The sequence below is a fragment of the Odocoileus virginianus genome, chromosome 20 (assembly GCF_023699985.2).
Source record: "Odocoileus virginianus isolate 20LAN1187 ecotype Illinois chromosome 20, Ovbor_1.2, whole genome shotgun sequence".
In the NCBI taxonomy this organism is placed as follows: domain Eukaryota; kingdom Metazoa; phylum Chordata; class Mammalia; order Artiodactyla; family Cervidae; genus Odocoileus; species Odocoileus virginianus.
In genome coordinates this window covers 1,736,474-1,751,823 of record NC_069693.1, presented here as the reverse complement: position 1 = coordinate 1,751,823, position 15,350 = coordinate 1,736,474, and the positions used below count along the sequence as shown (strand labels likewise).

The 15,350-nt window shown below is 49.0% G+C and overlaps 1 protein-coding gene across 1 annotated transcript; it reads right to left on the bottom strand.

Annotated features, from left to right (window-relative positions):
* Positions 1 to 337: 337 nt before the first annotated feature.
* LOC139029971 (zinc finger protein 25-like) lies at positions 338 to 14,765 on the bottom strand. Its single transcript, XM_070451555.1, has 6 exons — positions 14,730 to 14,765; positions 14,278 to 14,399; positions 13,845 to 13,977; positions 11,101 to 11,227; positions 5,180 to 5,704; positions 338 to 387 (listed from the first exon to the last, which is right to left on the bottom strand). The coding sequence occupies exons 1-6, from the start codon at positions 14,763 to 14,765 to the stop codon at positions 338 to 340; spliced, it is 993 nt and encodes a 330-aa protein (XP_070307656.1).
* Positions 14,766 to 15,350: the final 585 nt, after the last annotated feature.

Here is a 15,350-nt window from a genome sequence, read left to right as displayed (position 1 = left end):
CTCCCACAACGCTCACAAGGCCCAGCTCCTCATTTGCCATTCAGTGGCTGATTTCTGCCTACCTGGTCTCAGGTCCCAAAAGACATAAAGTATACTTACGGTTTCAAGAACATCCCCAGTCCAGTGCCACATCGAAGCATATGCACATGCTAGTTCTTGAAACCTTTACCTCATCATACTGGGTTCCCAAAATGGAAGTGTTTCACACAATTCCCTACTCAATTAAGAACCATGGGCCAAGAATGCCTCACCTCTGGGTACCCCAAACTCCAGGGCAGAGATGGCGGAAGGGGGAAAGTCCTAGGACAACAGCATCCTCTATGTCGTGTCCCGAGGCTTATAGGACCACGGTTCCAGGGGCTGGCGGCCGAAAGCCCACCCGCACACCTGCGTCCGGCCCAGCTGACGGTCACCAGCGGACCCCGTGAACCGAGCGGGGAGCCCGGCGGTCCTTCGAGCTTAGTGGATTCCCTAGTCACCGGCCCTGGCTAGGCGTGACCTTGGCTGACCCGCACTAGGAGCCTCAGCTCCCCACGTGTAAAAGGCGCACAAGGACAAGTACGCCGACACCAGGAACCAGAAGGAAAGAGGGCCGGTGCAGAGCCCGAAGAACGCACAGCCGGGCGGAGGGCTTGCACGAAGGCGCAGAGAAGGGCCCAGTTCTCTTTTCCTCCCTTCCTTATTTGATCCCTAATAGCTACCTAGGAAATAGCCCCAGGCCTGGACGCGGGTCTCCACCAAGGAGTGGCATTGTCGCCCATCAGCTTCTGTACGTCACCGGAAGTCCGGCCTCCACCTCCGCGGGAGGTACCGGCTCTGTCCTGGGTCGTCATTGGATGAGTGTCCGCCGCCCACGCACAAGCACAGCCCTCTGGGTAATGTAGTTTCTGTCTTGCATCCCGCCCTCCCCATTCTCCACAGCGAAGGCCAAACAACCCTGCCAGACCCTGGAAAACAATGTTGTGCGGTTCGAAAGATGACCACGCTAGATTTCTGTGGCCATGCTGGTCAAAGCCATCCACAAGAGATACCGAATTGGAGACCCCTGCCTGTGAAGCCCTCAGCACACTTTTTAAGTCTCTCACACCCTCAGGAAAAATATGTCACTAAAAAGCATAAAGAAGGGTACTCCTCGGTGGTCTTGTGTTTGAGACTTGGTGCTTTCACTGCTTAGGACCCGGGTTCTATCCCCAGTTGGGGATTTAAATGTAGGTACTAGACTATGGCACAGCAGTGAAGAATCCACTTGCAGTGCAGGAGACACAGGTTTGATCCTTGGGTTGGGAAGATCCCCTGGAGGAGGAAATGGCAACCCACTCCAATACTCATTTGGAAAATCCCACAAACAGAGGAGCTTGGTAGGCTACAGTCCACAGGGTTGCAAAAGTTGGACATGACTGAGCAGGCACGCACAATGCCTAGCGTATGAGGTAAGGGAGCAGCTGATAATTTGGTATTCTGTCAGTGTCTGTTTCTGAGAGTGAACGGTTGGTTCACAGCTGACAAGTATCCAACAGAGCAAAAAACCAAAAGAAAAAAAAAAAACACAAAAAACACAAAAACGGTACTAAAAAGATAAGTTGCTTACACAGTCTTTGTGAATCAAGTGATGATTTCACTCAGTGGTTCCCAAGCCGGTAACATCAGCATCACCAAGAATTTGCTGAAACTGCCTGTACATGGTCAGTCCATAGATAACCTGAACCTGTAGCTCCCAAGACAGCATTAAATCCTGGGGCGTGTGAGAACAGCAATCACACACCCACAGGGACATCCCAGCAGAGAAGCAAAAATGAGATGTTGCCTTGAAGACACAATTTCACTTGTGAAATTTCACAATTTCAATTTCACAAAATCACTTCTGCCCATATGCCACTGTCCGAAACTCATCGACATGGTCCGTGGAAGAGAAGCTGGGTGTTGATAAAGAAACAATTGGATAGGAGACCATCTACCCAGTTTCTAGCACAATCTATCAGTTCAGTCACTGGGATAATGGATTTTATTATCCCTCCCACACATTCAGCACTATTTATTACTTTTGGGTTGAAAACCTCAAACCCCATTCCTCTGCTCTTAACCTAAGACAACAAGGCAATAAAAAAAATAAGTTGGTACTCATTCCCAGTATTATGGCTTTAGAATACAGTGGCAGGAACTACTAAGGACCTGCTGAAGAAAAAAGCCTGCCAATCTAGATTTCTGTATGCACAGCAAAGCTGCCTTTTAAAGAAAAGTATGAGTAGGCACTTCTCTGGTGCTCCAGAGCTTGAGTCCTCGCTCCCAATCAGGGAGCAAGGGTGTGAATGCTGGCTGGGGAACGAAGACCCCACGCGCCACAGGAAGTAGCCAAAAAAAGAAGAGTATGACTGTTCTGAACTCCATATGGGAAATTTAATAGAAAATTAACACACAAAATGAAATCCTAAAGTTTATATTTAAGGATTTGGAAACTGATCTCAGATGGAAGACCTGCAATGATAGAAACAATGAGGATCCAAGAGGGTAAATGCCTGCACAGATGGATATAACTGCTCATAATTTGTATTAAACATGAATGATGGTTTCCTTGTGGAGTTAGAATGATGGAATTAACATACAAGGTCTCAACACACAGACTGAGATACAGATATACTGGTAAGTGTCTTACATAGTAGGGAAAAAGAAAAAGTACTGATAATTCTGTGCTCTACTGTTTTTAATAAGTGCTTATAAATCTTAAACAATAACAAACACAATTAGAGAATATGCTTTCCAAACTAGAATAAAGAAAACCTATAAGTAATTAATAGAAATTTTAAAGGGGAGGAGGGCAGAAAAAGAACAAGTGATGCAAAAAAATCCAAACATAAGAGTGCATATTTAAACTCTAATTATGTATATCAACTATAACATTAAATAAATATGGGATAAATTAAATTAGCAGTCAGTACTTTTGGATAGCTCAAAATTCCCTTCACAAGAGATTTTTAAAGGGAGGTTTTGAATTTCTATTCAGAGAAATAGAAATCTGACTGATGGAGAACCAAGACTTTATGCTGAATGTCACTAGAGCCCATGATCAAGCTTCTTAAGAACTAAAATCTGCTGAGAAGCCATCAGGAAATTACAAGCACCACATCTCCTGATGAGGAAAGAAGAGAATGGCATGGAGGGGTAACTTGTGAGTAACAGCAGCCAACTTTTAAGCACATCCACATACCCAGACATATGAAAGTCTTTTTACAACACTATCCTTTAACCTGCACAACCACCTAGTGAGGCATGTTGGTCAACACACTTGTTACATAAATAATGAAGGCTCCAATGGTTAATCCAACTTCCAGTTTACAAGGGAGAAAACCAAGAACCCAAAAGTTCCCTGAGTTGGTCTGAGTTATGGGCACCACTAAATACCACAGCTGAGAATGCTGGCCCAAGTGACAGAAATCTCATCACTGCTCTACTCACCCTCCTGCCTAAAGTCATATAATCTGGGCAGGGCCAGGACCCTTCCTGAGTCAGAGAAATAAGGTTATGGAAAATTCAACTGCCCAAACTACCAGAATGAACTGCAAGAAGTCTTTCTGACTTTTGTGTGTCCCAGAAAAGGACCTTCAGCCTCACTCACCACACTTGTAAAACTGGGAACTGTGAAACTTGTGACTAAGAAACTGGAACACACTGTCAAGCCATGGGTCATGTTTCCTATGGATGCAGAGGGCTCTGTCAAGGACTGAAGAGGCAAAGTCATTCCCAGAGAATCACCCCAACATCCAAACTATGCACATGTCCCATCAGCTCTGCCTCTTAACGTGTCCCAGGTCATCTCCAAAGCCACCATCCTGGGCCAGTCCACTGTCAACGTCCTCCTGGATTGTAGTGGCCTCCTCTCTCCAACATCAGTTCTTGATCCTCCTCAGTCCATGCTCCACACAGCAGCCAAAGGGAGGCTTAGAGACAAATGACATCATCCCACTGTCCTGTGAGTCCCTTCCTCAGCTCCCAGAGCAGCTGCAATACAATCCACATTTCTCATGATGCCCTGCCCCTCCCATCTCACTGCCCACCACCTGTTTCCTTTGGACCCACTGGTTTTCAGCTGTTTCCTCTGACAGTCCCAGTTCTGGCCTGCCTCAGGACCTTGGCACATGCTGTTTCCTTTGCAAGTCGTGCTCTTCTCCATCTTCAAACATGACTGAGGCTCTTCCATCCCTCACAGTCTGCATATCAACCCTGTATACCTTCTGTTCCTCTCCCCATGCATTACAGTTTAACAGACATCTTTCTACTTTCACAATGCAGACAGACTTGTGGGGAAATGACATGACTAAGGTCATCCAGATGGTGATAGGCACAGCTCAGGAATGTTGGCATCCCAACTGTCCCCAGAGTCCAAGCTTGCAGCCACTGGACCACTCCTCCTGATCACATCTGGCCTCCATGCCAAAGTTTTGACCTTGTTCTTCATTATGCTGAATGGGGATTGCAGGCATGTGACTATCACAGCAACAACACTGACATACCTCACCTGTGTGTTATCACGTCTGTTTCCCATTCTAGACATGAGACTCATGTCCCAGTCACCCACGTATCTCCGTAACCAGGACACTGCGTGGAGCAACAGGGATGAAAGATGGGGTTCTCACGACTCCTGCCCATCAAACCAGCAAGAACACAGTGGACCCCTCTGTACACAGAAAATTAGATGGGGTGACACAAGTCATTAGGGAAAGGGGTCCTTCATCCATGGGGATGCACATAACTCCTGTGTTGGGACAAGGTGAGTTCCAGGTCTCTTTGTGGGCCATGTAACAACAAGGAGCTTTGAGGTGTAGAAAGAAAATCCTTCTGCGGAGAACCAAATCATGTCTTGGGACAAGATCTCCGCAGTGAAAGGGCTCAGCTACAGCTAAAGGGAACACACAATCACAGCAAAACTGAGCACATGAGGGGACACACGGTGTTACTTGGGTACATAGTCTCAGATGCCAAAGAACATTTTTCCTCTGGCCAACTATTCACCACAATAGTTACTTTAAGGAAGCCCTCCCGACATGAGTTTTCTGATGCTGACTGAGCCCAGCCTTCTTGTAAAAGGCCTTGCCACAACTCATACATGTGTAGGATTTCACTCCACTGTGAATCTTTTGATGGGTGGTAAGGGTTGAGCTGTAGCTGTAGGCTTTTCCACACTCACTGCACTCATAGGGCTTCTCCTTAGAGTGACACCTCATGTGGCGAGTTACAGAAGAGCTGTCACTAAAGGCTTTCCCACACTCTTTGCACTCAAAGGGTTTCTCCCCAGTGTGGGTTCTATTATGCCGGAGGAAGTCAGATTGGTGGGCAAAGGCCTTGCCGCACTCACTGCACACATAGGGCTTCTCTCCAGTGTGAGTCCGCTGGTGCTCCGTGAGGTGTGACCTGCGGCTGAAGGCTTTGCCACACTCAGCGCACACAAAAGGCTTCTCTCCAGTGTGAATCCGCTGGTGCTCCGTGAGGTGAGACTTGCGGCTGAAGGCTCTCCTACACGCACTGCACTCATGGAGTTTCTCCCTAGTGTGAACGCTGTAGTGTACAGTGAGGTCTGCTTTCTTGGGAAATGCCTTCCTGCATTTTCTGCATTTATAGAGTTTTACTCTAGTGTGAATCCGCTGATGTCGAAGAAGGAAGCGATTCTTGACAAACCCTTTCCCACATTCCTTGCATTTGTAGGAATTCTTCCCTCCGAGAAACAGTGGGTCTGCCCTTGATCCACGTGACTCACATGCATGAAGATCATCTCCTGAGGAGACTTGATCTTGTAAATCTTTAGAGCCCAGACTGTCACCTCTCCCCAAATCACCACATTCAGGGATCCTGTTTCCAGGGAGGGTTTCCTTGCGAAGGACTGTTCCTGTCTTCAAATGCCCTCCCTGCTTTTCTGACGCTCCTTCCAGTTCCCAAGCTTGCCCCAACGGAGAAACACTGCAGCCTTCCTGAGACACTGACCTCTGAAGTAAGTGTCCCTTGAACAAGGCTTGCTGAGCAGCAGTAGTCTCTGTGGTCTTGATTTTCGCTTTGTCACCTGAAGGGAATCCAATACACAAATGAGGCCTATTAGCAATGCCAACACAGAAGAAACAAAATCACCAAGCAAGCAGGAAAAGGAAGATGGAAATGTTACCCCCTGACACCCTGCTGTGGTTTGGCCGGAGGTATGTGGTCCTGAGAACCTCATCTAAAGTGCCACAAAAAGTAATGAGAGAACACCAAACACTGACAGAGTGGGGAGCAATGGGAACTCACACGTGGCTGGTGGGAGTGCCGGAAGGTCAACCACACTGGAAACTGTTGCGTGCTTTCACTTCAAGTTAAATGTACACCTATCCCATGTCTGAGTCAATCCAATTCTGGGTATATGCCCAAGATAACTGCTCATAGTGGTTATGTTTATAATGTCCAAAAAAGTGCTTTGGTCACTTGATATGAAGAGCCGACTCATTGAAAAAGACCCTGCTATTGGGAAAGACTGAAGGCAATAGGAGAATGAGGCAGCAGAGGATGAGATGGTTAGATAGCACCACCAATTCAACTGGACATGAATCTGAACAAACTCCGGGAGATGCTGCAGGACAGAGGAGCCTGGTGTGCTGCAGTCCATGGGGCTGCAAAGGGTCAGACATGACTGAGCGGATGAATGGCAACTACTGATGTTCATCAACAGGAGAACAGATAACATAAACTTCAACATATTACTACAATGAGATATTATACAGTATGAAAGTATCACACTCCAAGTAACTGCGCCACATGAATGAATTTGATTTCACTTAAATCAAATCCCTTACGATTATACAGTGGAAGTGACAAATAGATTCAAGAGATCAGATCTGATAGACAGAGTGCCTGATGAACTACAGACGGAGGTTTGTGACACTATATAGGAAACAGGGATCAAGATCATCCCCAAGAAAAAGAAATGCAAAAAAGCAAAGGGCTGTCTGAGGAGGCCTTGCAAATAGCTTTGAAAAGAAGAGAAGCTAAAGGCAAAGGAGAAAAGGAAAAATATAGCCATTTGAATGCAGAGTTCCAAAAAACAGCAAGGAGAGAGAAGAAAGCCTTCCTCAGTGATCAGTGCAAAGAAATAGATGAAAACAATAGAATGGAAAGACTAGAGATCTCTTCAAGAAAATTAGAGATACTGAGGGAACATTTCATGCAAAGAAAGAAAGTGAAGTCGCTCAGTCGTGTCCGACTCTTTGCGACCCCATGGACTGTAACCCATTAGGCTCCTCCATCCATGGGATTCTCCAGGCAACAACAATGGAGTGGGTTGCCATTTCCTTCTCCAGGGACTGAACCCAGGTCTCCCACATTGCAGGCAGACGCTTTTACCATCGGAGCCACCAGGGAAGATGGGCACAATAAAAGACAGAAATGGTATGGACCTAACAGAAGGAGAAGATATTAAGAAGAGGTGGCAAGAATACACAGAAGAGCTATACAAAAAAGATCTTCACAACCCAGATAATCACGATGGTATGCTCACTCACCTAGAGCCAGACATCCTGAAACGTGAAGTCAAGTGGGCTTTAGGAAGCATCACTATGAACAAAGCTAGTGGAGGTGATGAAATTCCAGTTGAGCTATTTCAAATCCTAAAAGATGATGCTGTGAAAATGATGCACTCAGTATGCCAGCAAATTTGGAAACCTCAGCAGTGGCCACAGGACTGGAAAAGGTCAGTTTTCATTCCAGTCCCAAAGAAAGGCAATGCCAAAGAATGCTCAAACTACCATACAGTTGCACTCATCTCACATACTAGTAATGCTCAAAATTCTCCAAGCCAGGCTTCAACAGTACGTGAACTGTGAACTTCCAGATGTTCAAGATGGATTTAGAAAAGGCAGAGGAACCAGAGATCAAATTGCCAATATCCGTTGGATCACTGAAAAAGCAAGAGAGTTCCAAAAAAACATCTATTTCTGCTTTATTGACTGTGCCAAAGCCTTTGACTGTGTGGATCACAACAAACTCTGGAAAATTCTTAAAGGGATGGGAATATCAGACCATCTGACTCGCCTCTTGAGAAATCTGTATGCAGGTCAGGAAGCAACAGTTAGAACTGGACATGGACAACAGACTAGTTCCAAATCAGGAAAGGAGTACGTCAAGACTGTATATGGTCACCCTGCTTATTTAACTTACGCACAGAGTACATTATGAGAAATGCTGAGATGGATGAAGCACAAGCTGGAATCAAGACTGCTGGGAGAAATATCAATAACCTCATATACGCAAGTGACACTACCCTTACGGCAGAAAGCAAAGAAGAATTAAGAGCCTCTTGATAAAGGTGAAAGAGGAGAGTGAAAAATTTGGCTTAAAGCTCAACATTCACAAAACTGAGATCAAGGAAGCTGGTCCCATCACTTCATGGCAAGTAAATGGGGAAACAGTGGAAACAATGACATACTTTAGTTTGTGGGCTCCAAAACCACAGCAGACAGTGACTTCAGTCATGAAATTAAAAGACGCTTGCTCCTTGGAAGAAAAGTTATGACCAACCTAGACAGCATATTAAAAACCAGAGACATTACTTTGCCAACAAAGGTCCATCTAGTCAAGGCTATGGTTTTCCAGTGGTCATGTATGCATGTGGGAGTTGGACTATAAAGAAAGCTGAGGGCCAAAGAATTGATGCTTTTGAACTGTGGTGTTGGAGAAGACTCTTGAGAGTCCCTTGGACTGCAAGGAGATCCAACCAGTCCATCCTAAAGGAAATCAGTCCTGATTATTCACTGGAAGGACTGATGCTGAAGCTGAAACTCCAATACTTTGGCACCTGATGTCAAGAATTGACTTATTTGAAAAGACCCTGATGCTGGGAAAGATTGAAGGCAGGAGGAGAAGGGGACGACAGAGGATGAGATGGCTGGATGGCATCACCAACTCGATGGACATGAGTTTGAGTAAACTCTGGGCATTGGTGATGGATAGGGAGGCCTGGCACTTTGCAGTCCATGGGGTTGCAAAGAGTCAGACACGACTTGAGCGACTGAACTGAACTGAATGAATCTCACAGACATCCTGATGATCAATAGGAGATAAGTGGAAAACACACTATGAAGTTCTGTTCTACCCACTCGTGAATAGTGAAAATTCCTTGCTGTACTGGTGGTTATGTTTGTAAGAGGCTGTATGGACTAAGAATGCTTGCAAGGAGCCTCCTAAGGTCAGGATCTTGACCTGATGGTAGTTATTTGAATTTATTCATGTGTCAAAATTCATCAAGCTAAGCCCTTAAGAGTCATGAACACTGATCTGTGTAAATTACACTTCAGTTTTTAAAAAACAAAAAGAATAAGGGGGATGAATGGGAGTCTAGTGTAGACCTTTCTCCTACGAACAGCCTCTGAGAAGCTGGTTGTACAGGCAGTCACAGTGATCAGAGGCCATTCTAGAGCTCAGGGAGTGGGGGGTGGGGGGTGGGAACTACGAGATAAGAAGTCCCAAGAAGGTGGGAGGTGTTTCTAATGCAGGAATTTGTCTTGGGAGGGACAGAGGGTGGTGAGAAGAAAGGATTCAAGTGGCAATCAGATGCAGATGAGTCCGAAAGGATTGAGTGAAGGAAAGAGAAGCAGGCAGTCTTTACTTCCAACAAGACTTTTCTCAGAGGCTGAGGTCCCAGCAGGTGGGGAGTGGTGAGGGTTTGAGGTGAGGTGAGAGGTCGGGAGAGTTGGTATAGGAGGCAGAGCAGAAGTGTGGAGACCATGGGCTGTGCAGTATCAGCAGACAAGAGATGATGAGAGAGGTGGACGGGGCGAAGTTCAGGAAGGGGATGGAGTCAGGAAGGATGTGGGGTATACAAGGGACAGGAGCCAGGCACGACTGGGTGAGGGATCTAATGATTGTTCGCATATAATGAACAGGGCCTGGGCATGGCTGCACAAGGGATCTAATGATTGTTCAAAGCTGGTTCTGGCCTTTTCAATTTCTTAGGTATAACCTGTGTCCCCAGGGAGGTCTCAATAAGAAGCTTCCCCAGAATTTCAGAGGCAACAGTCCCTCCCAGTCTGCAGTGACCTCCACTGCCTGGGTCTTGGCAATCCACCTGAGGAAGTGCTTGGGGAAAGTCCTCTCTTCACCATCCACAGCTCTCGTCCAGGATGCAACAGGCAGGTCAGTTCTGGTTTGGAAATGGGATACCCTGTTTGTGGAGATACAGAACAAAGGTGTTTTGTAAAGACTATGAAGACTGTCTCTATAGAGTGTGGGTTTTAGGACAGGGAAGATTTCAGAATAACGGCGCTCCCATGCATGAAAAAAAAATGCTGCCCTGGGCGCTGCAGCCAAGGCACAAACCCCAGCCTTGGCCAATGTCTACACCACAGCCTCCCTCCTGTAGCATCCAAAACCTGCTCACGCGCAGCCACGGGAGCCCTGGAAACGACACCCATGCTTCCCACAGATGTTTTCTGATTAGTCTAAGTCCGTGTGTCTCACCAGGTGATGCCGGGTTCTCACCACAGGCCAGTTCAAGTCAGGCCTCTGGGATCAGGCCTGGGGCCACCTGACCCAGCCAGGTTTGGCCAGTCAGATCCCTGACATGGGAATCTTTTGCAGGGGCCCCAGGCTGAGCCCCTGCTGAGTGCTGGGGCAAGAGGTCACTTCCTGCCACAAAAACACCTTCACAGAAAGGGCATGACATAGACACGCACAAGAAAGTAGAGACAAGAAATCTGAGGGTCTCAGAGAGAAGGACTGAGGTGCCCACTCCCACCCAAAGCTGTTGTGAAAAGACAGTTACCCGAGCAGACTCACAGAGAGAAGCCAGGGTGAGACCCAGAGCCAGGGCACGAGCACGCTTTCTTCCAGGTCTTGGGGACAGGTCCTCAGGACACCCTGCTCCCAGGAGCCCCACTTCCTCCCGCCAGGAGGACCAGGCTTCTTGTTCAACCATCCGTGTTGGAGACAAAGGGAGAGCAAGTGGGAGGAGGCGAGCCCAGAACATGGCAGGGAAGACGGGCTGGGGGAGGGGTGGCGGGCGGCACCACCATCCAGGCCTCGAGAGGATGGAACCAGAAGGAGGCTGCAGAACTCCCACCCCTGCCACCATGGAGGTGAGGAGAAACTTACCCAGTGAGACCAGGAGCCTGGAGGTCTCCAGCACCACCTCCTGGTACAGAGTCCTCTGAGTCAGGTCCAGTAATTTCCACTCCTGCTGGGTGAAGGTCACAACCACATCCTTGAGGGTCACTGGTGCCTGGCAAGTCAAACAGAGTAGCATCATGCGCTTTGGGGCTGTTGGATGGGATCAGAGCCTGCTTATTTCAGGTGTTCGCCTCAGGCCTTTCCAGCCTGCTGTAGTTGGGAACACAGGTTCTGGTGGTGGATGGACAAGGTGTGAGTTTCAACTAACTTGAGAGTTGTGTGACCTGGTGCAGGTAACAACATTTCTGAGCCTCAAGTTTCTCTTCTATAAAGCATTCTGTAAAATAACAGAAACTAAGTGAGGAGGTGGGGACTGAAGGAGATGAAAGGTAACAAAGGTCCTTCAGAGCAAATCAAGGGCCCCATGAAAGCCCGCTATGACCATTGTTTTTTATGATTATTTCTCCTCTTTGCCCCTCTAAGGCCCTGGAAAATCTCAACCAGCACACAGCTCTGCACAAAAAAAGCCAGATCCCAAGCAAATGGGTGCAGGCGATACTTCAGCTGGAACTAGAAAGATCAGGAACTGCTTCAAAGAAGAGGCAATATTTGAGCAAAGATCTGAACAGTGCACTTGGATTAACTGGAGACCATCTTGGGTGGGGGGCACTGCACGGGCAAAGGCTGGGAAGTCGGTAAGAGCTTGGCAAGTGGAGGATGGTGCAGCTGGAGGGCAGTGAGCTGGGGAAGTATGGGAGGGGAAGGGGACACATAGTCCATACAGAGGGAGTCAGAGGGACAGATGCAGGGGGCCGTGCTGGGGTCTGAACCGATTCCAAGTGTCATGAGCGCCCATCAGCTCACAAGCAGCTAGTGAGCCCATTACATATAGGGCCGGCCCTGTTCTAGGCCCAGAGATAAAGCAGCAAACAGGGATTCACGGATCCTCAATAAGCAACTGAGTAACTAAGCAAGACAACATCAGCTGGCTCTAAGGATTCTGGTGATGAGAAAACAGAGTGGGGGGCAGAGGGGCAGCTTCTCTCATGGTTCAGTGGTAAAAAACCCGCCTGCCAATGCGGAAGACACCCGTTTGATCCCTGGTCCAGGAGGATCCCACATGCCTCAGAACAACTAAGCCCACGTGTCACACTCAGTCTGTGCTCTAGAGCCCGGGAGCTGCAACTACTGAGCTCATGTGCTTAAACGACAGAAGGCCCAGCGCCTGGGGCCCAGGCTCTGCAACAAGAGAAGCCTTTGCAATGAGAAGCCCGCGCATCACAAAAAAAGAGTATCCCCGGCTCACCGCAAGCAGAAAAAGCCTGTACAGCAACAAAGACCCAGAACAGCCATAAATAAATAAATAAAATTATTTTTAAAAAAGAAAACAGAGTGGGAAGATTAGAGAAAGTGAAAGTGAAAGTCGCTCAGTCATGTCCGACTCTCTTTGCAACCCCTTGGACTATCCAGTCCATGGAATTCTCCAGGCCAGAATACTGGAGTGGGTAGCCTTTCCCTTCTCCAGGGGATCTTCCCAAACCAGGGATCGAACCCACGTCTCCCCATTGTGGGCGGATTCTTTACCAGCTGAGTCACAAGGGAAGCCCAATACTGGAGTGGGTAGCCTTTCCCTTCTCCAGGGGATCTTCCCAAACCAGGGATCGAACCCATGTCTCCCCATTGTGGGCAGATTCTTTACCAGCTGAGTCACAAGGGGAGCCCAATACTGGAGTGGGTAGCCTTTCCCTTCTCCAGGGGATCTTCCCAACCCAGGAATCGAACCGGGGTCTCCTGCGTTGCAGACGGATTCTTCACCAGCTGAGCCATCACGGATGAGGGAAGCGCGTAGGCTGGGAGCGAATGTGAGAAGCCCTGTCTGATGAGGGCCACACAAACAAAAAGCAAATACACAAGACAGTTACTGGCGGTGACTGGGGCTGTGACAAGAGCAAACAGCATCACACGCTGGAGAGAATCCTGGGGCCTGCTGTGTGTTGACATTCAAAGGCTCCCACAAGACACCATCACCCTATATTTAACCAACTCACTTTTCACATAAAAGGAAATGTCTTTAATAAAAGGATGAATTTGCTGCTGAAAATGGCAAGCTAGTTTTGCATAAACAGATGGCAACTGCCAAGATGAATCCAGTGACCTTCCTGGCTCCCAGCCCACCCCAGGGTCCTCCTAGCAGAGGAGCAGTGAGGTGGCACTAGTGGTAAAGAACCTGCCTGCCAATGCAGGAGACGCAAGACACAAGTTCGAACCCTGGGTCTAGAAGATCCCCTGGGGTAGTAAATGGCACTCCGAGTATTCTTGCCTGGAGAATGCCATGGACAAAGGCACCTGCAGTCCATGGGGACACAGGACTGAACGAGGTCTGACACGACTGAGCATCCTGATTCTAAAAATGCTGCACACACTGTGCATCTGTCCCCAGGCTCTCCTTCCTGCAGGCCTCAACTGGACAGAGACCTGAGACCAGGGGAACCCCAGGACCTGATTCCCTGGGAGGCGGTCCCTAAGATCATCTCAGGACAAGGGGCTCTGCTCCTGAAGTGTCTGGAGAGACGCTACCTGGCTGGATACTAGGGAACACCCTCTCGGATCAACTCAAGCCAGGAGAAGGAAATGTTAATATGCTCATTAACCCTAAGGGATGGGAGACAAGGGCAGCAAGGAGACTTGCTCAAGGTCACAGCCCTGGGAAGGGCACGGACACAACATACACGGAAGTCTCCATGCTGTTCCTTGAGCGCTTTCCTCAGTCCATTCAGGCGGTCCAGGGACAGAGAGGGTTCTGAGCCCATTTCTCTCGCACTGCCCTCAGGACAAGCCAAGGCAAAAAGATCTCCTTCGACCCTAGAAATCAGAGAAACGGAAAAGAGACAACTAGCATTTCCTGAGCGTCTCTGGGTGCACGGTGCTGCATTCAATGGTTTTCACACCCTGCCCTAATCATCTCTCACCAGGACCCTAGAAAGAAGACACTGGGATTAACCCCATTTCAAAGCACAGGAAACTGGAGAGTCAGGACCTAGCAACCTTCCCCATTACTGGGCAGGGGCAGACCCTGGAACTGAACCCAGGTTGCGGGCTCTAAAGTTCGTTCTGCACACCAGCAACACACACATGGAGGATGGTACAGAGGGTTCCACGTACGTGTGGGGGAGGGAGCCCTCTTCTTCGCCGGGGACTCGACTCGACATGTAGAGGAAACCTATTAAAGTCCGGATCAGCTTGCTTCCCTCCTCGCCTCCAAATCCTCCATGGTGCCCACCAACCTAAGAAGTGGTGGGCCGCCACTTCAGACCTTTCTTCACGGTTTCCAACAGGCTACGAGAGTCACAACTTCACGCCGCTCAGCCTCACCTCCAGCATTTTCATCTAGTGGTTCGTGTGCTTGGGACACCCCTGCAGAGATCAACTGCACTGGGAACCCGTCCATATCAACCCCGGCCTGGATTTAGGACACTCGGCTGGGACTGACTGACCAGCCTCCACAGTCCCGAGTTAGGGGAAGCGAAGAGCCCCTGGACAACACTTTCCTCTCTATGTGGGAGCTGGGACGACGTGGCAGGGGGTTCAAAGGGCCTGAGGGGCCGTCCACTCACCGGTGCCGGATAGGTCTGTGCGGCCAGGGCTGCCATGGTGCCGGCCGCAGGGTCCCCAGCCGTGCAAGTTGGGGAACCACGGGGGGTTCCAGGGCTTAACTGCGCTCCCCCCACACGCCAACCCTCGACTCTCTTTCTGGGCAGCGCGGGGAGAAGCCTCCTCCCCTCTCGCTCTGCTCCAGCCTCGAGTACGCTGACGGGCTCGGAGACGCCTGCGAAGCTAAGCACAACTCAGGCGGACCCAACAAGACCCCATCGAGGACGCCGCCGGAAGTCTCGTGCAAGGCGGGACTCTTGCCGCAGAGCCTCCTGGGTAATATGGCTACCGCGAGCCAGCCTGGTACTTCGAAGGGCGCGATTCTGGGAATTTCTGCCGATTGTAAGTGCCTGCGTAAAGGGCTCTGGAAAATCACACCCTCGGGCTCCGGGCCGGGGGTGGGGGTGGGGGTGGGAGGGCAGGGGAGGGGTGTGTGTGGAAGAAGAGGCTCTTGGCGTCTTCTTAAATCGCCACCACCCCGTTTCCATGTAGTGTCTTCCTCGGCTAAGGAAAATGCTTAAACGTGTTATTTCATGTGCCGTAAGGCTAAAATCTCAGAGGGATACGCTGGACCATGATACGCA

Bases quoted from the DNA above. Each gene is read 5' to 3' on its own strand.
- LOC139029971 (XM_070451555.1), bottom strand. From the start codon at position 14,765: ATGGCAGCCCTGGCCGCACAGACCTATCCGGCACCG. The intron at 13,978-14,277 runs GTACGTGGAACC...TCTGATTTCTAG, and splicing joins GAGGGCTCCCTCCCCCACAC to GGTCGAAGGAGATCTTTTTG. The intron at 11,228-13,844 runs GTATGTTGTGTC...TTGACTTGCCAG, and splicing joins AACAGCATGGAGACTTCCGT to GCACCAGTGACCCTCAAGGA.